This window comes from Doryrhamphus excisus, linkage group LG10 (genome assembly GCF_037039965.1).
Source record: "Doryrhamphus excisus strain RoL-2023G ecotype Guam linkage group LG10, RoL_Dexc_Guam_v1.1, whole genome shotgun sequence".
NCBI classification, from domain to species: domain Eukaryota; kingdom Metazoa; phylum Chordata; class Actinopteri; order Syngnathiformes; family Syngnathidae; genus Doryrhamphus; species Doryrhamphus excisus.
In genome coordinates this window covers 4,807,107-4,834,763 of record NC_136366.1, presented here as the reverse complement: position 1 = coordinate 4,834,763, position 27,657 = coordinate 4,807,107, and the positions used below count along the sequence as shown (strand labels likewise).

At 41.3% G+C, this 27,657-nt stretch overlaps 2 protein-coding genes across 5 annotated transcripts in view; one reads left to right on the top strand and one right to left on the bottom strand.

Moving 5' to 3' along the window:
* Positions 1–346: 346 nt before the first annotated feature.
* LOC131105822 (mitogen-activated protein kinase 8) lies at positions 347–18,570 on the bottom strand. Of its 4 annotated transcripts, none has more exons than XM_058054232.2 (12): positions 18,419–18,570; positions 9,486–9,652; positions 9,269–9,398; positions 9,141–9,199; positions 8,922–9,060; positions 7,365–7,530; positions 7,173–7,244; positions 5,151–5,333; positions 4,947–5,071; positions 4,042–4,105; positions 2,718–2,795; positions 347–1,601 (listed from the first exon to the last, which is right to left on the bottom strand). In XM_058054232.2, the coding sequence occupies exons 1-12, from the start codon at positions 18,452–18,454 to the stop codon at positions 1,429–1,431; spliced, it is 1,392 nt and encodes a 463-aa protein (XP_057910215.1). In that variant the 5' UTR covers positions 18,455–18,570; the 3' UTR covers positions 347–1,428. The 4 variants fall into 4 exon arrangements, with proteins under 4 accessions (XP_057910215.1, XP_057910225.1, XP_057910179.2 ...); XM_058054242.2 differs by lacking the exon at positions 7,173–7,244 and adding an exon at positions 6,907–6,978; XM_058054196.2 differs by lacking the exon at positions 18,419–18,570 and adding an exon at positions 14,095–14,302.
* Positions 18,379–27,657, top strand: part of ptpn20 (protein tyrosine phosphatase non-receptor type 20) — a 48,438-nt gene continuing 39,159 nt past the window's right edge. The window contains exons 1-8 of the mRNA XM_058054175.2: positions 18,379–18,853; positions 23,828–23,975; positions 24,038–24,201; positions 24,725–24,790; positions 24,851–25,030; positions 25,099–25,162; positions 26,631–26,717; positions 27,573–27,648. Of these exons, the coding sequence (XP_057910158.2) occupies positions 23,852–23,975; positions 24,038–24,201; positions 24,725–24,790; positions 24,851–25,030; positions 25,099–25,162; positions 26,631–26,717; positions 27,573–27,648 (761 nt within the window). The 5' untranslated portion in view covers positions 18,379–18,853; positions 23,828–23,851. The remainder of the gene's footprint in view (positions 18,854–23,827; positions 23,976–24,037; positions 24,202–24,724; positions 24,791–24,850; positions 25,031–25,098; positions 25,163–26,630; positions 26,718–27,572; positions 27,649–27,657) is intronic.

The following is a 27,657-nucleotide window of genomic DNA, read 5'->3' as shown; positions in this document are numbered from 1 at the left end:
TTCGGGCGAGAGGCGGGGTACACCCTGGACTGTTGGCCAGCCAATCACAGGGCACATATAGACAAACAACCATTCACACTCACATTCATACCTATGGACAATTTGGAGTGGCTAATTAACCTAGCATGTTTTTGGAATGCAAACATGCAAACTCCACACAGAGATGGCAAAGGGTGGAATTGAACTCGGGTTTCCCAGCTGTGAGGCCTGCGTGCTCACCACTCGACCGCCGTGCAGCCCAATTTGTAGCGGTATTGAAACAAAATTCCCAAAAAGTCCTCAGTAATGATATCGAAGAGGAAAAAATGATTCATTCATTCATATATTTTGTACCGCTTATCCTCACGAGGGTCACGGGGGGTGCTGGAGCCTATCCCAGCTGACTTCAGGCGAGAGGCGCCAGCCAATCACAGGGCACATATAGACAAACAACCATTCACACTCACATTCATACCTATGGACAATTTGGAGTGGCTAATTAACCTAGCATGTTTTTGGAATGTGGGAGGAAACCGGAGAAAACCCACGCATGCATGGGGAGAACATGCAAACTCCACACCAAGGGTGGAATTGAACCCTGGTCTCCTAGCTGTGAGGTCTGCGCACTAACCACTCGCTACCGTGCCGCCAAAATAAACCAAAATAAAGAATTTATGGGAGTCCACAAAACAACATAAGACAAAATACGGTAAACCGAGCACCACCTGTATTGTGTTGTAGAATTGCTATAATAATATATTATTATTAAATATGTATTTCTGACCAAGATTTCAGGTATTTAACCTGCTTAGACGTCATTGTTTGCAGTGTTGTAACTTTTGGAGCCAAGTGTGTTGGCGTCTTGTTGACTTTTTGCTTACATTCACCCTGTTCTGTAAGTAACAGTAGAATACACATCAGTACGTTGTACAGTATACCGACGTAACAAAGTTCGATGCACGGCGGGAAAACAGGCTGAAGGACACATCTGCACAGACGAGGGAAAAAAAAAAAAAAACAGCAAATATTCACATCCAAACATCCGATAGTGGATTCATTTAAAACATCCCGAATGCTGAATCAGCATTTTAAGAAAGTATAAAAAAAAAAAAAACACTTTACCAGCGTGCCGTGATGCCACTGTGTAGCCGCACACTGATGCACAAATCCCCTATCACGCCTTCCCCCGCTCATTACAAACGTCAGGTTCACATCAAAACATACTCTTTGCAGCAAAAATACAATCATAATAATCATAATAATAATAATAATGATACCATTTGAAAGCGCAGTCATTTACAATAGTATCAGGGCCAATAACAACAAACTGTACATTGAAAGCGCAGCTCTACAAACTAATAGGAGAACTATCCCACCTCTAACACTATAATGTGCACTGATGAGGATAGATTACAGTGGACTAAATGTGTGTGTGTGTGTGTGTGTGTGTTATCTGCAACAGGCCAGAGCTCCGAGAGAAGTGTGGCTGTCCAAACTGCTGTCTGTTTCAGAGGTCACCGTGGGCTCTGTGGACATGGACGACACGTCATTGGCTGAAGAAGAAGAGGACGAGGAGGAGGAGGAAGAAGAAGGTTGAGGGGGGCTGTCAATCACTGCTGCACCTGTGCTGCGAAAAACACACGTCAAGGCATAGGTTTCATCCAAAATACTGACAAGATGACTGCATCCGCTCTCCGAGAACAAGCCTGGGAGTCACATGGAGCGACAGTTAGCATTGTAGCAATAGCTAAACATGCTAGGTTTATTGGCCACTCCAAAGTTTATAATAATTAATAATATAATATAATATAATATTAAATGTTAATATTTCATCAATATAATATTAAATATAATTAGGCCACGCAGCTAGGAGACCGAAGTTCGATTCCGCCCTTGGCCATTCCAATAACATGCTAGGTTAATTAGCCACTCCAAATTGTCCATAGGTATGAATGTGAGTGTGAATGGTTGTTTGTCTATATGTGCCCTGTGATTGGCTGGCCACCAGTCCAGGGTGTACCCCGCCTCTCACCCGAAGACAGCTGGGATAGGCTCCAGCACCCCCGCAACCCTCGTGAGGAAAAGCGGTAGAAAATGAATGAATGAATATTAAATATAATCATCAGGACTGTACGGTGGCCGAGTGATTAGTGCGCACAGGCCACGCAGCTAGAAAACCTGAGTTTGATTCCGCCCTTGGCCATTCCAAAAACATACTAGGTTAATTGGCCACAGGTATGAATGTGAGTGTAAATGGTTGTTTGTCTATATGTGCCCTGTGATTGGCTGGCCACCAGTCCAGGGTGTACCCCGCTCTCGCCCAAAGACAGCTGGGATAGGCTCCAGCACCTCCGCGACCCTCGTGAGGAAAAGCGGTAGAAAATGAATGAATATTAAATATAATCATCAGGACTGTACGGTGGACGAGTGATTAGTGCGCACAGGCCACGCAGCTAGGAAACCTGAGTTCGATTCCGCACTTGGCCATTCCATGCCTCTCGCCCAACCAAAGACAGCTGGGATAGGCTCCAGCACCCCCGCAACACTCGTGAGGATAACGGTAGAAAATGAATGAACCTAGAGTATACTAGTATTTCTAGTATGCTAATATGGAATATTTCATTTTGTCATACTTTTGCACATTTTATCAAGCATTTTCTCGCCCTGCCCAAAGCACCCTGTGAACATAAACACCTTTTGACAGCAACATGGCTGCTGAAGTTCCGATGATGACTCACCGAGAGGAGACGGCTGTCCTCTGATCACGCCATTTTTCGTCCATTCCTCCCAGTCGCTGACTTCCTTATAGATCAGCCCTAAAACACCATAGTGAAGTAAGAAGTGATGAGTACTTGATAGCATGTAAGGGTGTGTATTGGCAAGAATTTGGCGATATGATACGTATCACGATACGATATATCATGATACTGTTAACAAGGCGATATTTTTTTTTTTTTTCTTAAAGATTATTTCCTGGAAAAACTGAATTACACCAGCAATATGCACTTACTAAACACATTTTTATTCCATTAGAACAGTATGTTATGCTGCATCACAAACTTTCCTCTGTAAAAACTTTCACGCGCAGACCTCACAGCTTGGAGACCAGGGTTCAATTCCACCCTCGGCCAACTCTATGTGGAGTTTGCATGTTCTCCCCGTGCATGCGTGGGTTTTCTCCGGGTACTCCGGTTTCCTCCCACATTCCAAAAACATGCTAGGTTAATTAGCGACTACAAATTCTCCATAGGTATGAATGTGAGTGTGAATGGTTGTTTGTCTATATGTGCCCTGTGATTGGCTGGCCACCAGTCCAGGGTGTATCCCGCCTCTCGCCCAACCGAAGACAGCTGGGATAAGCTCCAGCAACCCCTATCACCCTTGTGAGGATAAGCGGTAGAAAGTGAATGAGTTCTCCTCCTATTTTGTGTGGAAGTGGTAACTTTTTGGCTTCTTATTTTGTCTTTCCCAACCCTCGGCCATCTCTGTGTGGAGTTTGCATGTTCTCCCCGTGCATGTGTGGGTTTTCTCCGGGTACTCCGGTTTCCTCCCACATTCCAAAAACAAGCTAGGTTAATTGGCCACTCCAAATTGTCCATAGGTATGAATGTGAGTGTGAATGGTTGTTTGTCTATATGTGCCCTGTGATTGGCTGGCCACCAGTCCAGGGTGTACCCCGCCTCTCGCCCAACCAAAGACATCTGGGATAGACTCCAGCACCCCCCGCATCCCTCGTGAGGAAAAGCGGTAGAAAATGAATGAATATCGATACAGTATCGTGGAACAAAGTATCGCGATATATCGCCGAAATGATATTTTCTTACATCCTTAATAGCATGTAGGCCATAGCGTTCTCTTTTCAGTCTGTTTGCATTCTGCACACTCCAAACAGCATCATGTTTCTAATTTGGACGTGCCGGTGCTGGAGTGACCTTTCTAAAAATGAGCGCGGGGGTCATTATCACCAACTCGAGCTTAGGGTGAGCTCATCCGTGCTCACATGGGAGAGAAACACAAACTGAAAACCCAAAGTGATTTCGGGCCTGTTTAAAAGTGGCAAACCTTTCCACTCCTCCACTGTATGTTCCCTCTCATCCAGCTGCTTGTCAAGGATCTTAGGCGGAGGCTGAAGGAGACAAAATGATGAAACAATATTTCAATATTGAACAAAGCAAAATTTGTTCTCAGTCAGAAATCACTCCACACTCTTTATTGCTCTCTGGTTCTACCATATCTTACTTATGGTGTGGAAATATAACTATAAATATAACTATAAAAGCAATCTTCACTCGCTAAATGTACTGCAAAAAAGGTCAGTAAGGATAATTCATAATGCCGCCTACAGAGAACATAATAAATCCTTATTTCTAAAATCACAAATACTTCAACTTGCTGATATAAATAAAAAATAAAAATAAAAAAATTTAAAAATAAAAAAAAATAAAAATAAAAAAATTAAAAATTTAAAAAATTTAAAAATTTAAAAATTTAAAAATTTAAAAATTTAAAAATTTAAAAATTCATTCATTCATTTTCTACCGCTTTTTCCTCACGAGGGTCGTGGGGGTGCTGGAGCCTATCCCAGCTGTCTTTGGGCGAGAGGCGGGTTACACCCTGGACTGGTCGCCAGCCAATCACAGGGCAATTTAAAAATTTTTAAATTAAAAAAAACTATACAATAAAGTTACATTTTTTTAATTACTTAAAAAAACTTAAATTATATTAGGAAAGCAGGAAGTGAACAAATGTATCAGTTACTGATTGTAAAAGTACCAGATGGAGGGGTAGGATTTAATAAGCTTTGCTTCTTCCTACTCCTTTTGGACATGTGGAACTGTGAACTGATTATGTGATGCATTCAATTGTAATCTGATGCATGTTCAAATGAAATTAAACCATTACCATTACCAATAAGAAGACAAGCGTGGAATAATAAAAAAAAAACAAAAATCATGCAGTCAACATACCGCCTCCACTTCCGCTGGGTCGTACCAAACGTTGATATAGGGGTGCTGCAGGGCCTCGTCCACAGATATGCGCTTGGAGGCGTCAATCACTAACATCTTGGATAAGAGATCTCTTGCCTGGCTTGCTGAGAGATAAATAACCAAGTCGGATTAACTTTTTTTTTAGGAATACTTCCGACGTCAGCGGCTGAAAGAATACGCCACCTTTCAGTTTGTTGTGATCGGAATCGGCTGGGAAGAGAACATCCGGGAAGAGCTTCTCAAAGCTGTATCCCGCGTAGCGCGGCCGGTTCTCCACGTACGTTCTTACCGACTGGTTGAGTTTCATGAGGAAGTCCTGAGATGGGGTGCCGAGCTGCTCGATGACTTTGTTCCACTGGTCAATGTCTGATTGAGGCGTGATTAAGGAAAATTTTGATGTGGATTTCCTGGAATACTCTCGCTCCACACCAGTCAAGTACAATCATGTATTCCACTTAACCGTTGCACACAAAATGGTGACAAAAACATGAAGACTGTACGGCTTTTCTTCTTATTTTTCCGAAAAATACAGTTAGAAATGCTAACTTCCTTCGTACAATTTAGCCCTGTCACGATAATCAATAAATCAGCTTAACATACGATCAATAAACGAACTCGATCATGTGGCCAACATCATTGACAACAGACTGGATGACAGGAGAGTTCACTCTGTGCATCAGTCTTAACATCTGGGCGTGTTGGTTCACTAGCAGAACACTCTTTGTCCCAGTGGGTGGAGGCGGGGCCACTAGCGAGTGCACACACAGAGTGCTGCAAACAGCGTTTACATTTTGCGTTGGCCATTTATGTTAATTACGCACTTGGCACCCACTTTGTGACCGGAAATGGTAAACACGTGCACGAACTGGCCGAGCCCACAAACGACTCATTTCCACCTTGTCCAGTAGCGTTTATGTTTAGCGCACGGCCGTGAAGCAGCCCTGGAATTATTTGGTCCCGAGTGACGTATTTATTATTATTATTATTAGTGCAATTTTTACAAAAAAAAATGGGATGCATTCATTTTTTTATTTTTATTAAATTAACTTAAATTTGACAATTGATTTAATCAATCCTTCAATTAAATAAAGACACTGCTCTTTTTCCATGGAGCTTGTTTTGGGTTGTGACTGTGATTTTTATTTATTTTCTTCATCTTATTATTATTAATATTATTAGTGCAATTTTTACAAAAAAAGATGGAATGCATTAGATTTTTTTGATTAAATTAACTTAAATTTGACAATTGATTTAATCAATCCTTCAATTAAATAAAGACACTGCTCTTTTTCCATGGAGCTTGTTTTGGGTTGTGACTGTGATTTTTATTTATTTTCTTCTTATTATTATTATTATTATTATTAATATTATTAGTGCAATTTTTACAAAAAAAGATGGAATGCATTAGATTTTTTTTGATTAAATTAACTTAAATTTGACAATTGATTTAATCAATCCTTCAATTAAATAAAGACACTGCCTTTTCTCCACTGAGCTTGTTTTGGGTCGTGACTGTGATTTTTATTTATTTTATTATTATTATTGTTGTTGTTATTAATAATAATAATAATAAAATAAAAATCAAATTTTATTTATTTAATTTTATTATTATTAAAAATAATAATAATAAAATAAAAAATGAGGAAACGTGGCCTGGTCTTTGGAAGAAATGAGTCGGTCAGAAAAGCCTCCAGTATGTTCGGAAGGGGCGTTCATGTTCTCCACTGTTCTTAGTAAAGCTTGAGAAGATTGGATCAGTTGGGTTTGTACTTACCAAGCCTCAACCAGACGTAAAAACCCAATTTACTACCAAAAATGGTGGTAAAAAAATCAAAATGGAATGAAATGGGGTGGGGGGGGGGCGGGGGGTGGGATGGTGGATGTCTTCACGCCGAATGAAGTGATGACACGGACCACACAGAAACGATGGGAAGGATACGATCAGTGCCGGGGAACAGCACACTTCCCCTGATCATCTCGGCCACTATGCAGCCCACTGACCACACATCCACTGTGGGGGTGTGTGGAGGTGTGGTGTGGTGTGGGGGCGTTTTGATGATGCAGACGTGTGCATGCAAACAAAGGAGTGATGGTGAAAAACAAAAAATGATGGCATGAGAACATGAAAGTCATGCAGGATGTACGTATTAGCATGGAGTGGAATGCTTCAGAAAGATCGGATAAAATCCCAAGCCACAAGGATACAATCCCGTCCTGGGAAAAGGATTTTATGGCGAACCATTTCAGCCAGTATGCAGCCCACAGACCAAATGTCCACTAGTGGTTAAAATCCCCAGTGAGAGGAACACACAGGTTAGACCGAAGCAGGTTAGTGAGCTAACAGAAGACGGGAGTAGCAATAACTGTCAATCAATCCCAAGAACATAAAACACTGACCATTAGCTTGGTAGCCCATGCCCAAGATGACCTCCGGTGCTCTGTAGTAGCGCGTCACCACGTACGGCGTCATCAGGAGCCCCGTGGCGGCCGTTCGAGCCAATCCGAAGTCCAAGATCTTCAGCGTGCAATCCGACTTGACGACAATGTTGCTGGGTTTGAGGTCCTAAAGAGAGAGAGCGAGGGCGTCAAGGCTTCGCCGCGCGTCTTAAAATAAAGCCTGGAGCTAAGCCGTCTATCGGTCGGGTGCCGACGTGGGAGATGGAAATGTGATGATTTTGGTACGTCGGCATTGGACGCATGAGAACTAGCTGTTGTTTACATGCAAGCTACTTTTAGTATCTATACTTTAACATCTACTTCCTAGCATAAACATAGAAATATGTAATATATTTACTACTGTATATTTATGAACTCATTCCCTCCTGTATTGGCCATTCTAGAGGATTTGATAAACCTTGCAAAGCACACAGAAAGTGTGTTCTATGTAAACATGCTATACACCAAAAAAAGGATTAGACTTGTCTCGGAATTTTGTTTCAATATCGCTACCAATTGGGCTGCATGGCACCCAAGTGGTTAGCATACAGGCCTTGCAGCTAGGAGACCCGAGTTCAATTCCTCCCGCAAACATCTCTGTCGCTCCCCGTGCATGCGTGGGTTTTCTCCGGGTACTCCGGTTTCCTCCCACATTTCCTCCCACATGTTTGTCTATATGTGCCCTGTGATTGGCTGGCGCATCTCGCCTGAAGTCAGCTGGGATAGGCTCCAGCACCCCCGTAACGCTTGTGAGGATAAGCGGTAGAAAATGAATGAATAATTTTTCCCCTTCGATATCAGTACTGATAACTTTTTGGGAATTTTGTTTCAATACCGCTACCAATTGGACTGCATGGCGCGCAAGTGGTTAGCATACAGACCAGAGTTCAATTCCACCCTCTGCAATCTCTATGTTGAGTTTTCGTGGGTTTTCTCCAGGTACTCCGGTTTCCTCCCACATTCCAAAAACATGCTAGGTTAATTGGCCACTCCAAATTGTCCATAGGTATGAATGTGAGTGTGAATGGTTGTTTGTCTATATGTGCCCTGTGATTGGCTGGCCACCAGTCACATGGTGTTGTGATATACTGTAACTGATGGATTGGTATTTCAGAAGTGAAATGAGGTTTGTTGGATTAACACAGGGCTGCACGGTGGATGAGTGGTTAGCGCAGGCCTCACATCTAGGAGACCCCAGTTCAATTCCACCCTCGGCATGTTCTCCCCGTGCATGTGTGGGTTTTCTCCGGGTACTCCGGTTTCCTCCCACATTCCAAATACATGCTAGGTTAATTGGCCACTCCAAATTGTCCATAGGTATGAATGTGAGTGTGAATGGTTGTTTGTCTATATGTGCCCTGTGATTGGCTGGCCACCAGTCCAGGGTGTACCCCGCCTCTCACCCGAAGACCATTCTGCCATTTTCTCCCCCATATTGATACCATATTACATTTCGGATACCGATGACTTTTTTTTGACGTGTCAGCGTGCATCCAGTCCTGATTAGCAAACATTTACCCTGTGAATGATTCCGGCGGCGTGGAGGTGTTTGATACCGCACAACATCTGATAGAGCAGATAAGACAGCCTCTCGTGGTCCAGCTCCATCTGAATGACCTGGCAAAGGTTGGCGTCCATCAGCTCCATCACCAAGTATCTGAAATACAGACGGGAGAATACTGCAGTAGTAACATTACTACTACAGTAAACATAACAAGAAGAAAACGAGCCACTTACACATCCTGGAACTCTTCCAGGGATTTTTGGGGCGTGAACACATTTAAGAGGCCGATGATCTGTGCGGTGGGAAAATATACGTATGGATGAGATGCATGGCGGTCATAAAGATGACATTGAGTACGTACATTTTTGTGATTGACACATTTCATTAGGACCAGTTCTCTGAACGCCCTCTTGGCGTGGGTCTGGTTCTGAAATGGCCGGCTCAGCTTCTTGATGGCGACATTTTTCTCAAGGACTTGGTCATAGGCAGAGCTGAATGACAAAAAGGACACAAAAGTAAAGTAGTCGGAATTGAGAAGCGGTCGCTTGGCGGAATACGAATGAAGTAGAATCACTCACCAGACGATTCCCTGAGCTCCCGATCCAATGGGTCTTAGGTTCTGGTACCGTTTTAATACTGTAAACGTCGAGTCGCCCACATCCAGGCTGTAGAACTCTCTCTCTTTCTTGTTTTTGTTCATGGCGAAGTCTTCGATTGCTGATCGCTGTGCATCCAAAAAGGTTCTCTGTGCGCACAAAGGGAGAACCACAACACTTCCATGATTGGCAGTGCGGGGGAAAAAAAGGCGGGTCTGTGCAACAAAACAAGCCGAACAACGGGAGCCGAGCACAGCATTTATGTCTTGGCAAGTCAAGTCAGCAAGCAAACACCAAAACATCATCAGCAGTGATGACCCAAGGTCAAAGCACCGTGAAGGTCGAGTCCACTAAGCCATCTAACATTAGCCACGTTTACATGAGGAGTTTTTCTCTTTCCGAATGGAATCTTTCCGAATAACCTTTCCGAAAACAATGCTATACATGGAAAAGAATATTCCAATCTCTTGTTTACATGCGTCGCTATAATCAACCAGAATAGTCAATGGGGCATGCCCAGTAAAACGTCACACCAACATCACGTGATACCGACTTCAGAGTTTTTCTTTCACTTCTTCCACATGATGAGGAGGTGTGTCTAAACTTTTCATATTTTTTAAAATTTTGGTTTGTTTAATAATAAATAATATTAAATAATATATTTAATTTATTAATAATTAATAATAAAGCAATAAATACAATGTACTCTTACACTTATGAGTATTTTTTTAATTTATGTTGAATAATATTAATTAATAATTAATTAAAAATTATTCAATATTTATTAAATAATTTTTAAATATTTATTTAATATTTATAAATAATTATAATATTGAATGGATATAATTGAATACAAGTTAATTTAATATAAATTTAAATTTTGAATATGAATCTTATGAATATATATTTTTAAGAAATAGCCAAATATTTTATATTTCTTTAATACTCTATCGTCTATAAATATGAATGTTATATAATTCCCAGCTGACTTCAGAAAAGAAGCAGATACGCCCTGGACCGCACACCTGCCAATCATCAGGCACATAAAGGACACCCAAACAAGCCTTCGCTCCAATGTGGGAGGAAGTGGGAGGAAACCGTTACACTGTCATAAAAATGGCCACCCCCTTTTGTGCGATACTGTACACTTAACCCAAAATTTCAGCATCATTCAGATAAGGCTCCATTAGAATTCAAGCAATTTCAAGACTTTAAACCCCCCCCCACCCGTGGGAACCTCCCCACCCGGCCCATCGCGGTCCCTCCATGCCTCCACTGAGCCCCGACACTCGATCCATATGAGGGATGTAATTGGCGGAAGGAAAAAATATGACTCAGCTCTCCGTCTGTTTGCCCGACGTCACAAAGACGTCTGCAGCATCCGCCTCGCTCATCATATGAAAATAGACATGCTTGTGTAACACACACACACACACACACACACAGGCGGGAGGACACAAGAGTCCACTACTGAGCATCATCATCTTCAGCAATAACGCCAATCCATCACGATGATTAAAGGTCACGTGGGCGCCGGGAGACGACCCTTCTAACTCGCATGTTGATGGTCAAATCAATGAAGATTATGTCAGCAATGCAGCAGCTGATGGTCAGGACCTGGATGTATTAGAAATTATAAATCCACGCGCTTGCGTACTGCAGAGCACATACTACATCTTCCTGTAATCATCCAATTCAGACAGGACTAACTCCCCAGATTCAGTAGTACCAGTACGGTATCTGTCCATGGGATCCGGTGCCCAAACAAAGCACCCCCATGCAACTACTACTCGTTCACTGCATTGTCGGCGTTCACAATACACAGACAGGCAGAATTGCACAACACTTACATATGACTGATGACACAATATTAGGAGGCACGCAACAGATGCATTGGTCTCACTTACACAAGCTTAACATTCACTTTGTGGAGGGGCGAGGCAAATTATATTCAAACTGTGTACTTTGATTCTGGGCTCTTCAGTAATCTTATATGTATATTTTATAAAATAAAATATAGGCATCATGGCAGTCGAGTGGTTATCGCGCAGACCTCACAGCTAGGAGACCAGGGTTCAATTCCACCCTCGGCCATCTCTGTGTGGAGTTTGCATGTTCTCCCCGTGCATGCGTGGGTTTTCTCCGGGTACTCCGGTTTCCTCCCACATCCCAAAAAAAACATGCTAGGTTAATTAGCGACTCCGAATTGTCCATAGGTATGAATGTGAGTGTGAATGGTTGTTTGTCTATATGTGCCCTGTGATTGGCTGGCTACCAGAACCAGGGTGTACCCTGCCTCTCCCCGCAAGCCAGCTGGGATAGGCTCCAGCACCACCCGCGACCCTTGTGAGAAAAAGTGGTAGAAAATGAATGAATGAAAAAAAAAATTATAATATAAAATATTTAATTATATATTACACGATATGATGTATTTTTTTGTTCATATTATAAGCTCTAAGTGATATATATTTACGTTCTAAGTGCAGTATTTTTATTATGCCTCATATTTAACTCACTAGCAAGATCTCATCGTTTATAGACCCCTACGGGTGCGTACCAAATTTGGGGGTGATTTGGCAAAAGACCCTCCAGTTAGAGTGGGTGTCTCGTGGAAATATGTGAAATATGTGTTCCAAATTCGGTATGCACCTGTAGGGGACTGCCAAGCACGTGTGTGAGAAATTTCAAGTCTTACAGGGTGAAACTTTTGTGCATAACTTGGTGTGTTTGTCAGAAAAATCAACACAGAAAGTATGCATGTTAATGGTGTGTCGGTCATGAACGAACGGATCAAAAGAACTAGTTCTTTTTTGTGAACGGAATGAACAAGGTCATCGCCTCTAAAATACCCGTTCAGTCCGTTCAGTTGCAAATGCTTTTTTTTTGATTGGCTGGAGAGTCAGTTCAACGACAGACACTGTCTGTGACCTTGTTCATTACGTTCACAAAAAGAACTAGTTCTTTTGATCAGTTCGTTCATGACCGACACAACACTAGTCATCACGTGTTGTTGCGCTGTTGAGTCGGAATGAACGTGAACATGAGTGAACGGACTGATTCAACACGGCTGACCGGGTCTATGCACAAGGGGGATAACAGGCTAACGACCAATTGACCAAAATGAACGGATATTTTTATTGAATCTTTTTATTGAATGAACCGAAATGATCCAGTTTTGCCTACCACTAGTACATGTTTTGACAAGTTTTCACCCTTTAGTGTATACCGCTTCAGTAAAAGCGTTACAAGTATGCCTACAATGCAGTACAAACTAATATTTGTTATGTTATACTCATTATTAGGGGTGCATAATAATCATAATGATAATCATACCAATACCCTGTGAGCAAACCGAGCGCTCCTTTTTTCTTCTGCCTGTCATAACTTGTAATATTATTTTCTGTCATGCCCCTACTAAGGGACAGAAAATGTTTGCCCCCCCCCCCCCCCCCCCCCCGATTTGAAATAGTACAGAAACTGGTAATATCTATTAATTGGTCTGTACTGTAGAGGCTGAACTTCAAAATGAAACCAGGAAAATGCAAAAAATACAAGCAAATTGCATGTTGAGTACTATAAATGTGTACATGTTGGCAGGTTTTGTAAACAATCACAAAAAAAGTAAAAATAAAAAATAAAATAAATAAAAGAGGTTGATGTATATGGTATATATAATGTATGTACATTAAATGTATGTACATGTATGGTACATTAAATATAATGTAATACATTTGTATAAAATGTAATATAATTGTACTGGCGACCGGTCCAGGGTGTACCCCGCCTCCCGCCCGTGACCCTCGTGAGGATAAGCGGCATAGAAAATAAATGGATGGATTATATACAACATATGTGGTACATGAGAGATACATTAAACATGATGGAAATACGGGACATTACAGGTACATTAAACACGATGTAAATATTGTACATTAGAAGTACATTATGAGGTACACAACTATGATGTAAATGCGGTACATTCAAGGGATATTAAAAATGATGTACATATGGTAAAGAAAACAACAACAACAACAAAAAATGCGGTCTTTGAAAATATTACCGACTGCTCGGAGCGTGTGCCTGAATACAGTACACCTAGCTCCTCTTTCCTCTGCTTCTCCTGATCATACTGATGTGCTAGTAGTCATGTAAATATTTCAAAAAGAAGCCATAAATTAGCTAATATAAGCTAATATAAGCTAATGTCAGGAGAGTATAACGACGAGAAGCAATCAGCAATCATCTCATTTGGACATCCACGCCAGGGGGTTCACCTTGGCCACATGACCCCCCCCCCCCCCCCCCCGGCAGCCACACGCAGGAAGCTGCAGTCAACCCACAGCACGGAACCGTGCGTGATAATAACATCAGACATAATGACCTCCATGTCACCATATGACTGGGCCCTGCTTGTTTAAACATATGGGCCGATGCTGCGTTCAAGGGTTCACGTCAAAACGAGACAATGAAAAAAAACGATATGTCGCTTAAAAAAGCTGCATGCACGTTAAATGACACACGTACGACCCTCCCCCCACGGCCAAACAATGAGCACGTCCGAGGAACAGGAGAGCTCGGATCCTTATCTTACCTCCGGCATGAAATGCGGATCCCCCCCACAACACCCGACCTTCGATGAAATGTTCCGGAGCAGCGGGACGACGCGTCAATGCCTCCGGAGGAAAGAGCTTTTATTCCGTTGTGCGCCTTAAAAATACATGACCTCACCCCAATCCACTTGCCTACGTTTCCATCTGCCTGCTCTTGACAGGCCGGGACCAGCGGGGGGAGCGTGCTGCGCATGCGTGGACCAATAATACGTCATTCCTCCACAGAGACACACCCACCTCCATTAGCGCTTCCTTCCGCCTCATTCAGCTAGCATAACATAAAAATATACTTTATATATACTTTACACTCTATAATACAACATAAACTATATTATATCATAACAGCAAGCGATTGTATCGCCCGCCTATGATGCTATTCACCTCTACCGTGGATATACTCGATATTAGCTTTCATAACGCTGTTATGTGTGATTTGTTATGCTTGGGCAGAGGTCATATTCTCATTTTTGTTGTAACTAAATCCTTTTAAGGAATGGATGACGATGATTTTTCTCCCCTACAAACCGTCTACGTTGCAAAAAACACAGTAAAGTAGCAGGACTGTTGAACGCCCACATTTGTCATGTAAATATACATATGCTATGTTCAAATGTTTTCCTACTTTATTGCATTTTAAACAGTGGATCCCCCCGTACGTGGTCAAAATAATTAATTATAATTATTATTATTTATTTATTTTTTTATTATTATTTATTTTCACTTTTTTATTGGACAGATAAAAAAGATTAAAAAAATATTTTTTTTTGCATTTTTCCCACCAAAAAAAAACCCATGTCATTCAGCCTAACTGGGTATAAAAATATACAAATATGTGACAATACAGGTAATATGTACAGCATACAAAAACACATTTATACATATCTAAAATATGACAATATACTGCAATCTACACTCTAAAAAGTAATTCAGAGTATCTGTTGACACCACTTGATTTAATACATAAATGCAATGTAAAAAAATGTAATTAATTGATTTAGATAAACTTTCTAAGTTGCTAACTTTATTTTTTAAGTTATGTTCAAATAATAATGTTGGCTATTAGATGAACTTAATTTAGCATGTCATATTCACTAAAATTTTATTGTTGGTAAGCTTAAAACAAAATTCAAGTTGCCATGACTTCATAAAATTAGCTTGGTAACATAATATACATAATATAACATATATATATATATAAAGTTACTGCGACTTAAAAAGCTGTGTGCATTGTTATAATAATTAAGTCAGGGGTCGGGAACCTTTTTGGCGAAGAGAGCCATGAAGGCCAGATATTTTCAAATGTGTATCTGTGAGAGCCATATACATTTTTTTAAACATTGAATGCAATAAAATGTGTGCATTTTTATGTAAGACCAACAGTTTTAGATAATGGGCTCTAATTACGTAGACCAGGCACACTACCGCACGCCAATGGGGTGTGGCCAGCACACTTTCGTGAGCAGCGCAGTGTCTAACAATAAATCAAATACTTGCTGCCATTAATACAACTTCTGCTGCTGCATAGTTTTGCACCGTACTCCGTATATTTCATTCTTTTGGTCATCTTTGCCAGAAGGCTTGGTTCTGCAGCTTTAGCTATTTGACTAAAGGAGGAAAGTTTACATTTACATGTTTTTTTGACATCTCAATGACCGAGGTAGACTACAGCATTACCCAGTAATAATCAAGTTTTGGTGTTTGACCTGGAAAATATCATCAGGAAAGATAGATATGGTTGGCCGTATTGCAGCAGAATATAGATGGACGAATTAAAATGCATAAGAAAGTTGTTGATTTTGAATATTATTTTTAGCAGTCATTTCTGTGATGGTTTACTTTAAAATGTTAGCAAAAAGAAATTTTTATTGTGGTAAGAAATGCTTGAGAGCCAGATACAGTCATCAAAAGAGCCCTACCTGGCTCCCGAGCCATAGGTTCCCTACCTCTGAATTAAGTAGACAACAAATTAAACTATTTTGAATAAAATGATTAAGTCAGTTGACTTAACATATTTCTTAAAAACGAACTTAAAAACTTGTCCCTATGACAACAATTATTCAGTAAGCATTACTTAAAATGAGCTTTGAGTGAAGAGGAAAAGCTAATTTGTGCAATGCAATATTGTTTGTTGGTTCAAAGCAATTTCAAATTAAGTTGTCATAACTAAGAAAGACCCCCGCCTCTCGCCCGAAGACAGCTGGGATAGGCTCCAGCACCCCCCGCGACCCTCGTGAGGGGGCGGCACGGCGGTCTAGTGGTTAGCGCGCAGACCTCAGGAAAAAGCAGTAGAAAATGAATGAATGAATGAACTAAGAAAGACTAATGGAAATTGTTGCGTTGATTTTTTGTTGTTGAGGCTAAACATTTATTTTTTGAGTGTACACATTCAATTACGGTGTACGCAAGCGGGCCCCGCCTCCACCCACTGACAAAAGGGTTTCTCTGTTCATGCCGTTGTTCTATTGAAACAAACGTGCCAAGGTGTTGAAAGCAATGACAGCGTGAACCCACTTCCTGCCTGTTTGGAGGCGAGAGACGAGGAAAACAGACACCAAAGCACATGGCCATATAATGAGGCCTGCAGGAAAATTATGGAGTTGATTTTCATTTCATGTTTGATGATGTTTTATTAATTCATTTACTATTACTATCCCAGGCCTCATGTCCACAAGGCAGTTTTGATCTGAAGATGAAATCTTGTCCCTTTTTAATACTCGCGTCATTTTCCGACACAAGTGTTGGAATGTTGCACTTTGTTCAGTGGTCCTTGAACACACCGTAGTTTTACACTGTGACTGGCTATAGCGTAACTCTGATTCCATGTGTTCATATATCATCTTGAGAGAGTAGCTTTACATTTGATATGCGTTTGTCAGCTTGTTAGCCTTTGTCGCTAGTCAACAATAGCAATTAAAGAGAGTGAGAGAGGGTGTGGTTTCTGAGCTGAATGTGATTAATAACTACAACAGTCACATTATTGCAAAAGTTGATCCAAAATCTGAGGATTTAGAGGGAGAGGAGCAAGCCGTGTGCCAAAAGTAGATATTTTTATGGGCATATTAATTACTTGTGGGTTTTTGCCATAGAACATAACTCCTATGAAAATCGTGCTGTATTGCATACTTGCATAGATAAATATCAATAGCGTCATTCCTCGCAATATTGTGGCTTGATTATCACGTCACTGTTTTTCACAAATAATTCATATTCATAAATGATGGCTATTTTATGGTAGGCTATATTATATTCTTAGTCAAAACATATTGAACTACAAATGCTACGTATGTAGCAGTCTGGTCACTAGGCGGTAGTAATGACAAAAGACATTACCTTACATTATATTACCTTAACACTGCAAGTCATGTCCGACATGATAGAAGTTCTCCTCATATCCCATGTGGAAGTGGTAGGTTGTTGGCTTTATTTTGAAGAAATACATATGAGTCTAGCCTTCACGGCGGGCGAGTGGTTAGCATGCAGGCCACACCAGCTAGGCGACACAAGTTCGATTGCACCCTCGGCCATGTCTGTGTGGAGTTTGCATGTTCTCCCCGTGCATGTGTGGGTTTTCTCCGGTTTTCTCCCCCACTCACATTCATACCTATGGACAATTTGGAGTGGCCAATTACCCTAGCATGTTTTTGGAATGTGGGATGAAACCGGAGTACCCGGAGAAAACCAGGGAAAACATGCAAACTCCACACAGAGATGGCCGAGGGTGGGATTGAACTCGGGTCATTACCCACTGATGTCTGCATTTAAAAAATGTTTTAACAAAAAAATCGGCTGCATAAAAAAGCACAAAAATATGAAAACATTTAAACATAAATATTTAAACATATATCTAAAAATATGAATAATACAGGAACATAATGAAAGGCTAAACGGTGAGACGTATATTTACATTTTCAAATATTTTTATTTTTATAATTTCATTTTAATAAAAAAAATTCAGATGTCCAAAAATATTTTCAATAAAAAATCAATACATTTTAATGTATAGTTGATGTATTTGATTATATTGATTGATATTTATTGATATATTTATTCCTCACAAGTCTGGCGGGGTTCATACTGCATACAGCAGCACCGAGCCAGCAAATAATAATAATAAATAAATAATCATATTTTTTATCATTTTAGCAGGACACTATAGCACAGTGCAGGAAAGTAGAGTAAATGATCCTGTGGGCGCCCCCATGCGCAGATGCCCCTGCAGGCCCTGCAGAGAAGTGCAAAGGAGCGCCACCTGGACGTCCCGGTGCAGACTCCCGCAGTAAGGAGCATGCTAGCACGCTGACTTACCCCTTGTTCCAGAAGAGCCCGCAGTGTTATGATCATTGTGCTGGATGGACCACCCCGACCGGGAACAGGCTTGCCTTCCCGAGCTTCTTGCTCCTTTCCGGGCGTGAGCGCAGCACACCTCCGTAGCCGTGGACGGATTAGTGGAATCGGCGTGGCTGATCTCTCGCCTCCCGCTATTGGGTGCTTGTGACTTGTCGCTGTCAAGCCGCTGGGATGATCCAATTATGTGTTTAGCGGCGAGGTGCTAAGAATAGAGCAAATTACAACAAGAGGGGGGTGAAAAAAAAGTTTGTCAAATGAACGCTGCCAACCTGCACATCCACGCCGAATACGAGCTGCTCTTCCCGGGGAGACGTCGAAGCAGCGATGCGATGATCGGGATGATTCTTATGGAAGACAACACGCAAGGACGGGACTCGGTACATATGTGACCAGGTAAGACATCACATTCTCGCTTAAGGATGACTAGACTGAAGTACCTGTTATAGTACCTGTCATACTGTGTGGTGTAGTACCTGTCATAGTACCTGTCCTATTTGGGTGCAGTGTTCCCACAGGAGACCTAGTACATCCTGATGTCCTAATTCCCCCCCATCTCTGCTGTGTCTGGGCTCTGTTATGTGCTTGTAAGGTAGATTAAAGATGTCAATAACAGGGTACGCTCCCAAATCAATACAATCAGCATTGGAAGCATCTTTAATAAGAGATAAGTGCAGGGAAGGGCTGCTAGTGGGGCCCTTTTGTGACCCCAAAGGTAAATTAAAGATGTCAATAACAGGGTACGCTCCCAAATCAATACAATCAGCATTGTAAGCATCTTTAATAAGAGATAAATACCCCTAAAAAGTGCAGGGAAGGGCTGCTAGCGGGGCCCTTTTGTGACCCCAAAGGAAGATTAAAAATGTCAATAACAGGGTACGCTCCCAAATCAAAACAATCAGCATTGGAAGCGTCTTTAATAAGAGATAAATACATCTAAAATGTGCAGGGAAGGGCTTCTAGCGGGGCCCTTTTGTGACCCCAGAGGTAGATTAAAGATGTCAATAACAGGGTACGCTCCCAAATCAATACAATCAGCATTGGAAGCATCTTTAATAAGAGATAAATACATCTAAAATGTGCAGGGAAGGGCTGCTAGCGGGGCCCTTTTGTGACCCCAAAGGTAGATTAAAGATGTCAATAACAGGGTACGCTCCCAAATCAATACAATCAGCATTGGAAGCATCTTTAATAAGAGGTGAATACCCCTAAAAAGTGCGCGGAAGGGCTGCTAGCGGGGCCTTTTGTGACCCCAAAGGTAGATTAAAAATGTTAATATCAGGGTACACTCCCAAATCAATACAATCAGCATTGGAAGCATCTTCAATAAGAAATTAATACCCCTAAAAAGTGCAGGGAAGGGCTGCTAGCGGGGTCTTTTGTGACCCCAAAGGTAGATTAAAGATGTCAATAACAGGGTACGCTCCCAAATCAATACAATCAGCATTGTAAGCATTTTTAATAAGAGATAAATACCCCTAAAAAGTGCAGGGAAGGGCTGCTAGCGGGGCCCTTTTGTGACCCCAGAGGTAGATTAAGGATGTCAATAACAGGGTACGCTCCCAAATCAAAAGAATCAGCATTGTAAGCATCTTTAATAAGAGATAAATACCCCTAAAAAGTGCAGGGAAGGGCTGCTAGCGGGGCCTTTTGTGACCCCAGAGGTAGATTAAAGATGTCAATAATAGGGTACGCTCCCAAATCAATACAATCAGCATTGGAAGCATCCCACCTCACTTTTCGTTATTATGGTAATGGTAATGGTTTTATTTCATTTGAACATGCATCAGATTACAATTGAATGCATCACATAATCAGTTCACAGTTCCACATGTCCAAAAGGAGTAGGAAGAAGCAAAGCTTATTAAATCCTACCTCTCCATCTGGTACTTTTACAATCAGTAACTGTTATATTTGTTCACTTCCTGCTTTCCATAATACAGTTTAAGGTTGTTTTTTTTTTTGTTTTTTTTAAATTTTTTGTCCCGTACCGAAGTACAAGGTGATATGACCATACAATGACATAATGGGACCATGAGGTCGCGGGTACAATATATCAGGTATATATATATACAGTGAAGAAAATAAGTATTTGAACACCCTGCTATTTTGCTATTTCTCCCACTTAGAAATCATGGAGGGGTCTGAAATTTTCATCGTAGGTGCATGTCCACTGTGAGAGAGATAAACTAAAAAGAAAAATCCAGAAATCACAATGCATGATTTTTTAACAATTTATTTGTGTGATACAGCTGCAAATAAGTATTTGAACACCTGAGAAAATGAATGTTAATATTTGGTACAGTAGCCTTTGTTTGCTATTACAGAGGTCAAACGTTTCCTGTAGTTTTTCACCAGGTTTGCACACACTGCAGGAGGGATCTTGGCCCACTCCTCCACACAGATCTTCTCTAGATCAGTCAGGTTTCTGGGCTGTCGCTGAGAAACACGGAGTTTGAGCTCCCTCCAAAGATTTTCGATTGGGTTCAGGTCTGGAGACTGGCTGGGCCATGCTAGAACCTTGATATGCTTCTTACGGAGCCACTCCTTGGTTTTCCTGGCTGTGTGCTTCGGGTCGTTGTCGTGTTGGAAGACCCAGCCACGACCCATCTTCAATGCTCTGACAGAGGGAAGGAGGTTGTTCCCCAAAATCTCACAATACACGGCCCCAGTCATCCTCTCTTTAATGCAGTGCACTCGTCCTGTCCCATGTGCAGAAAAACACCCCCAAAGCATGATGCTACCACCCCCATGCTTCACAGTAGGGATGGTGTTCTTCGGATTGTACTCTTCATTCTTCTTCCTCCAAACACGCTTATTGGAATTATGACCAAAAAGTTCTATTTTGGTCTCATCTGACCATAAAACTTTCTCCCATGACTCCTCTGTATCATCCAAATGGTCATATGCAAACTTAAGACGGGCCTTGACATGTGCTGGTTTAAGCAGGGGAACCTTTCGTGCCATGCATGATTTCACATCATGACGTCTTAGTGTATTACCTACAGTAACCTTGGAAACGGTGGTCCCAGCTCTTTTCAGGTCATTGACCAAGTCCTGTCGTGTAGTTCTGGGCTGATTCCTCACCTTTCTTAGAATCATTGAGACCCCACGAGGTGATATCTTGCATGGGGCTCCACTCCGATTGAGATTGACCGTCATGTTTAGCTTCTTCCATTTTCTAATGATAGCTCCAACAGTGGACCTTTTTTCACCAAGCTGCTTGGTAATTGCTCCGTAGCCCTTTCCAGCCTTGTGGAGGTGTACAATTTTGTCTCTGGTGTCTTTGGACAGCTCTTTGGTCTTCGCCATGTTACAAGTTAAAGTCTTACTGATTGTATGGGGTGGACAGGTGTCTTTATGCAGCTAACGACCTCAAACAGGTGCATCTGATTCAGGATGATACATGGAGTGCAGGTGGACTTCTAATGGGCAGACTAACAGGTCTTTCAGGGTCAGAATTCTAGATGATACACAGGTGTTCAAATACTTATTTGCAGCTGTATCACACAAATAAATTGTTAAAAAATCATGCATTGTGATTTCTGGATTTTTCTTTTTAGTTTATCTCTCTCACAGTGGACATGCACCTACGATGAAAATTTCAGACCCCTCCATGATTTCTAAGTGGGAGAAATAGCAAAATAGCAGGGTGTTCAAATACTTATTTTCTTCACTGTATATATATATATATATGTGTATATATATACGTATGATGTACAATATATCCAACCTAATAAACAACAGAAAAAACTGAGAACAGAATCATACATAATATGTGAAAATGGGATTTGAAACAACAACAACAGAATAAGTATAAATAGTATAAATAATATACTGATAAAAGCCTCCAAATCAATGAGAAATGATGACTAATGAAAACGTTATCCCCAGTTCATGTTTCAGACAAACATTATCGCAAATGACAAAAGTATGAAAAGTATCGGTATTTTGAGAATCTGGTATTGGAAGTATCGTTATTTCGGTATCACGTCACTACTTAGTGCGTCGTGATACAAAGCGGAGATGACAGTAGTGCTCAGTTTGACGTTGCTGTGCGAGACATGAGACAGCATCGAACATGAGATCATGTCACAGTGACAGCTACTCCTCAGAAGCAGCCAAGAGGTCCATTCATTCATTCATTTTCTACCGCTTTTTCCTCACGAGGGTTGCGGGGGGGTGCTGGAGCCTATCCCAACTGTCTTGGGGCGAGAGGCGGGGTACACCCTGGACTGGTGGCCAGCCAATCACAGGGCACATATAGACAAACAACCATTCACACTCACATTCATACCTATGGACAATTTGGAGTCGCCAATTAACCTAGCATGTTTTTGGAAGTAGTACCCGGAGAAAACCCACGCATGCAAGGGTGGAATTGAACCCTGGTCTCCTACAGTGGTATGAAAAAGTAGCTGAACCTTTTGGAATTTCTCACATTTCTGCATAAAATCACCATCAAATGTGATCTGATCTTTGTCAAAATCCCACAGATGAAAAAAACAGTGTCTGCTTTAACTAAAACCACCCAAACATTTATAGGTTTTCATATTTTAATGAGGATAGCATGCAAACAATGACAGAAGGGGGAGGAATAAGTAACTGAACCGAGGGTGGAATTGAACCCTGGTCTCTTACAGTGGTATGAAAAAGTATCTGAACATTTTGGAATTTCTCACATTTCTGCATAAAATCACCATCAAATGTGATCTGATCTTTGTCAAAATCCCACAGATGAAAAAAACAGTGTCTGCTTTAACTAAAACCACCCAAACATTTATAGGTTTTCATATTTTAATGAGGATAGTATGCAAACAATAACAGAAGGGGGAGGAATAAGTAACTGAACCGAGGGTGGAATTGAAACCTGGTCTCCTACAGTGGTATGAAAAAGTAGCTGAACCTTTTGGAATTTCTCACATTTCTGCATAAAATCACCATCAAATGTGATCTGATCTTTGTCAAAATCCCACAGATGAAAAAAACAGTGTCTGCTTTAACTAAAACCACCCAAACATTTATAGGTTTTCATATTTTAATGAAGATAGCATGCAAACAATGACAGAAGGGGGAGGAATAAGTAACTGAACCGAGGGTGGAATCGAACCCTGGTCCTCCTAGCTGCGAGGTCTGCACGCTAACCACTCATCCGCCATGCCGCCCCAAGAGGTCCAAAGAAAGCCTATTAGGACTCGGGACAAGCAGCGAAACTAACGGATTAAGTCAATCCAGACTCCAATCATGTGTCATGCACTTTTGCTGTATGTGAGGAACGACATTGTTGTCTGTGTATGCCGTATATATATATATATATATATATATATATATATATATATATATATATATGCCGTATATATGTATTTCCAGGTGAATGCTTGGAATGTGTACAGGATGAGCAGCACATTCGTCACGTTAGCAGAAGTGCTGGAGGCCCGAGGGGGGCCTCTGCTGGAAGAGGAGGTGTGGTCCCTGCTGCTGGCTGCTGCAGAGTGTTTAGCGGATGCGTCCGATAGAGGTAACTTTTGCATCAAAATTGATATCGTATCAGTTATTCATGAGCTTACGTTGCTTTTACAGGTCAGAGGAATATGTGCAATATCATAAGCCCCGCCTCCTTGCTGCTATCAGCTCCGGGTACCTTAGCGTTTAAGAACTGTGGCCTGTCGGAGGAGGCTTCGACCTTCACGGCTCCAGAGATGCTGCAGGGCCGCGCCAGCCCCACTAAAGCTGCCGTGGAGAGGGTGAGTGGTATGATGTCGTCACGTGACTGTTGGCATGTACGTTACTTCTAGGGGATGGGAACCCTTGAAAGGGAACACGAGCTGCTGCAGGCTTTTATCAAGGAGGTGACAGATGTGTTAAGGACGCCATCTAGTGGAGGAGCCTGATCATTTATTTGATGGCCTCATGTGGATTCAAGAAAAATAGATTGCTGGGAAAGAATTGGAAGCATTTAAGAACAAAAAGAGTGACTATTATTTCATTAATAATTATATTCATTCATTTTCTACTGTTGGAGCCCGGACTGGTGGCCAGCCAATCACAGGGCACATATAGACAAACAACCATTCACACTCACATTCATACCTATGGATAATTTGGAGTCGCCAATTAATCTAGCATGTTTTTTGATTGTATTTACTATATTGGGTAATAGGAGTGTGAAAGTGACTATAGGGGTGTTATTTCATGTCTAGAGGGCTCTAATAGTGTTAAATATCACTGTTTTTTAATGCATGTAATAAAGTGTATGTTGTCGCACAGATGCTGGTGTATTCACTGGGTATGACTCTCTACTGGTCAGTGGATTTTCACCTACCTCCAAATCAGGTGCGCTCTTCTCTTCATACCAAGCAAATATAGCAACGTTAACGTTAACGTTTCCCTCAGCCGGTCCAGTTGAGCGACCATCTCAACGGCCTCCTGCTCAGCATGTGCGAGGACATGTCCCACCGCCGGCTGAGTCTCGCCTCCATCCTGGAAGCCTGCGAGTCTCGACAGAAAGCCTCCAACCCCCCGTCCTCCGCCGAGGTTATCAGACAACTGGTAGAGGAGGTCTTCAGCGGATCGGTCCGTCCGGAGAACCGACTTTCCTTGGCGTTCTGAAAGGGTCACTGAAGGTTGTCTTGTCTCCTCAGATGGACCCCGACGGCGGCGTGCCTCTGAGTGGGCGGAGCCAGATGATCAGAGAAAGGCTTCATGGTGAGAGTGCGGATATATTGGACATATTTTGTAGAAAATGTCTGAAAAAAAACTCATACCAATATCGATAAGTGTAGTTTGTGCACACCTGGATGTAAGAAGGACTTGAAAAAAATTTAATTCAACCAGCTATATTATTTATTTATTTTATTTTAATTATTTTTTATTTTATTTCATTTATTTTTTTATTTTTCATTTTATTTTATTTATGTAAAACATGAACACACCTTACTTTCCCGTTTCTGTGCATTTTAGCATAAAAAAACAAGATAATATGAGATAGCTAACAATGCACATCATGGGAAATTTTTATTTTTTTATTTTTTTATTTTTGTCACGTACCAAAGTACGAGGTGATATGATTATGTAAAACATGAACACACCTTACTTTCCCGTTTCTGTGCATTTTAGCGTAAAAAAAACAAGATAATATGAGATAGCTAACAATGCACATCATGGGAAATTTGTATTTTTTAAATTTTTGTCACGTACCAAAGTATGTGGTGATATGATTATGTAAAGCATGAACACACCTTACTTTCCGGTTTCTGTGCATTTTAGCGTAAAAAACAAGCTAATATGAGATAGCTAACAATGTACATCATGGGAAATTTTTATTTTTTAAATTTTTGTCACGTACCAAATTACGAGGTGATATGATTATGTGAAACATGAACACACCTTACTTTCCCGTTTCTGTGCATTTTAGCGCAAAAAAAACAAGATAATATGAGCTAGCTAACAATGCACATCATGGGAAATGTGCATTTTGACGCTAAAGCCCTCACAAAAAAACCCCCAACAATGTTCCATTTACATAACGGACTTCTAACCAAGCTACTGTGATATTGTTATTGTAGCAACTAACACGAAAAAAAACAAATTAATGGGGCGGACTAACATGTTTGTGTGGATATCCTGCTCTCAATTTTCACTACCAAGACTCAACAAGATGGCGGTTTGGCATTTGGGTTTTTTACCTGAAAATTGGAGCACATGTCTTATGCTGGAAGACACAGCCATCCCGAGTAGAGCGGGCATTGTACGTGTTGTAGCTGCAAAATCCTTGAGGGCAAGTATTACATGTTAGGTGTATCCCAATGACAGCATTGTTAACTAGCTTATATTAACTTGTGTTATAATGCACAAACAAGGGAAATAAATGTGTTCATGTTTCACATAAGAATTGTGAATGATGATTTTTTTTTTACTATTGTCTGAGCTATTTTAAAGGTTATCACATTTATCGGTATGACATAACGATTCCCTGATATGGGCCCTATAATTATAGTGCAGCCCTAATAAATTGTTTTTAGTGAAGGTGTCCGGGGTAACAGGATAATCATCTTAACCCTTAAAAGCAAGCCTGGGATTAGATTCTTCCTAAGCCAAAGCTGAGCGCTGGATGCTAAACAACAACGTCTTTCATTTATCATCATCATCATCATCATCATCATCACAATCACAGGAACAGGAAGACGAGGGCCGTTTGCAGACTTCACTGAAGCTTGTTCGGACAGGAGAAGATACTCTACGGACTCTGACTCCAAGTCAGGTACCTTGCTTTAGGCTGGCATCGGGAGTTAAAGACATTTTTGCTTCCATGAAAACTGCACACTCCCGTCTTGACCTATTTTGCCGTAGCTCCTGTCATATACAGGATTTTGGATTTTGGATTAAGGTTATTGTGGTTATTCCTTAAAAAGAACTTAAAAAGAGGACCACAGTCCTTAAAAACAGCAGAGTGCTCCTGTCATATACAGGATCTTTGATTAGAATTTTTTTCAGCAGAGCTTTAAAAACCTATATAACATATAGATGATCTTTGATTGGGGCTGCACGGCGGACGAGTGGTTAGCGCGCCGACCTCACAGCTAGGGGACTAGGGTTCAATTCCACCCTCGGCCATGTCTGTGTGGAGTTTGGCTCCAACACCCCCCGCGACCCTTGTGAGGATAAGCGGTAGAAAATGAATGAATTAATGAGTTCTCCTCGTATTTTGTGTGGAAGTGGTCACTTTTTGGCTTCTTATTTTGTCTTTCCCCACCCTCGGCCATCTCTGTTTGGAGTTTGCATGTTCTCCCCGTGCATGCATGGGTTTTCTCCGGGTACTCCGGTTTCCTCCCACATTCCAAAAACATGCTAGGTTAATTAGCTACTCCAAATTGTCCATAGGTATGAATGTGAGTGTGAATGGTTGTTTGTCTATATGTGCCCTGTGATTGGCTGGCCACCAGTCCAGGGTGTACCCCGCCTCTCGCCCAAAGACAGCTAAGATAGGCTCCAGCAGTACCTGGAGAAATCAAACGCGGGTCTTGTAGCTGTGTGTCCTGTGTGCTAATCACGCGATCACCATGCAGCGAATATTAAATGTTAATATTTTATCAATATATTTGATATTTTCTTCCAGGGAGTTTACCTCAGAGATCTTGGCGACACAGACCAAGAAGCTCACCGACACCTTTGTATCAGTCGTCTTTAGAAAGGCACGTACT

What these genes read in the sequence shown, in the direction of transcription:
- LOC131105822 (XM_058054232.2), bottom strand. Translation starts at nt 18,454, where the DNA reads ATGATCATAACACTGCGGGCTCTTCTGGAACAAGGG. An exon ending in AATGTGTCAATCACAAAAAT is followed by an intron (nt 9,200 to 9,268) that starts GTACGTACTCAA and finishes CCCACCGCACAG; the next exon opens with ATCATCGGCCTCTTAAATGT. An exon ending in CATGGGCTACCAAGCTAATG is followed by an intron (nt 7,245 to 7,364) that starts GTCAGTGTTTTA and finishes TTTAACCACTAG; the next exon opens with TGGACATTTGGTCTGTGGGC.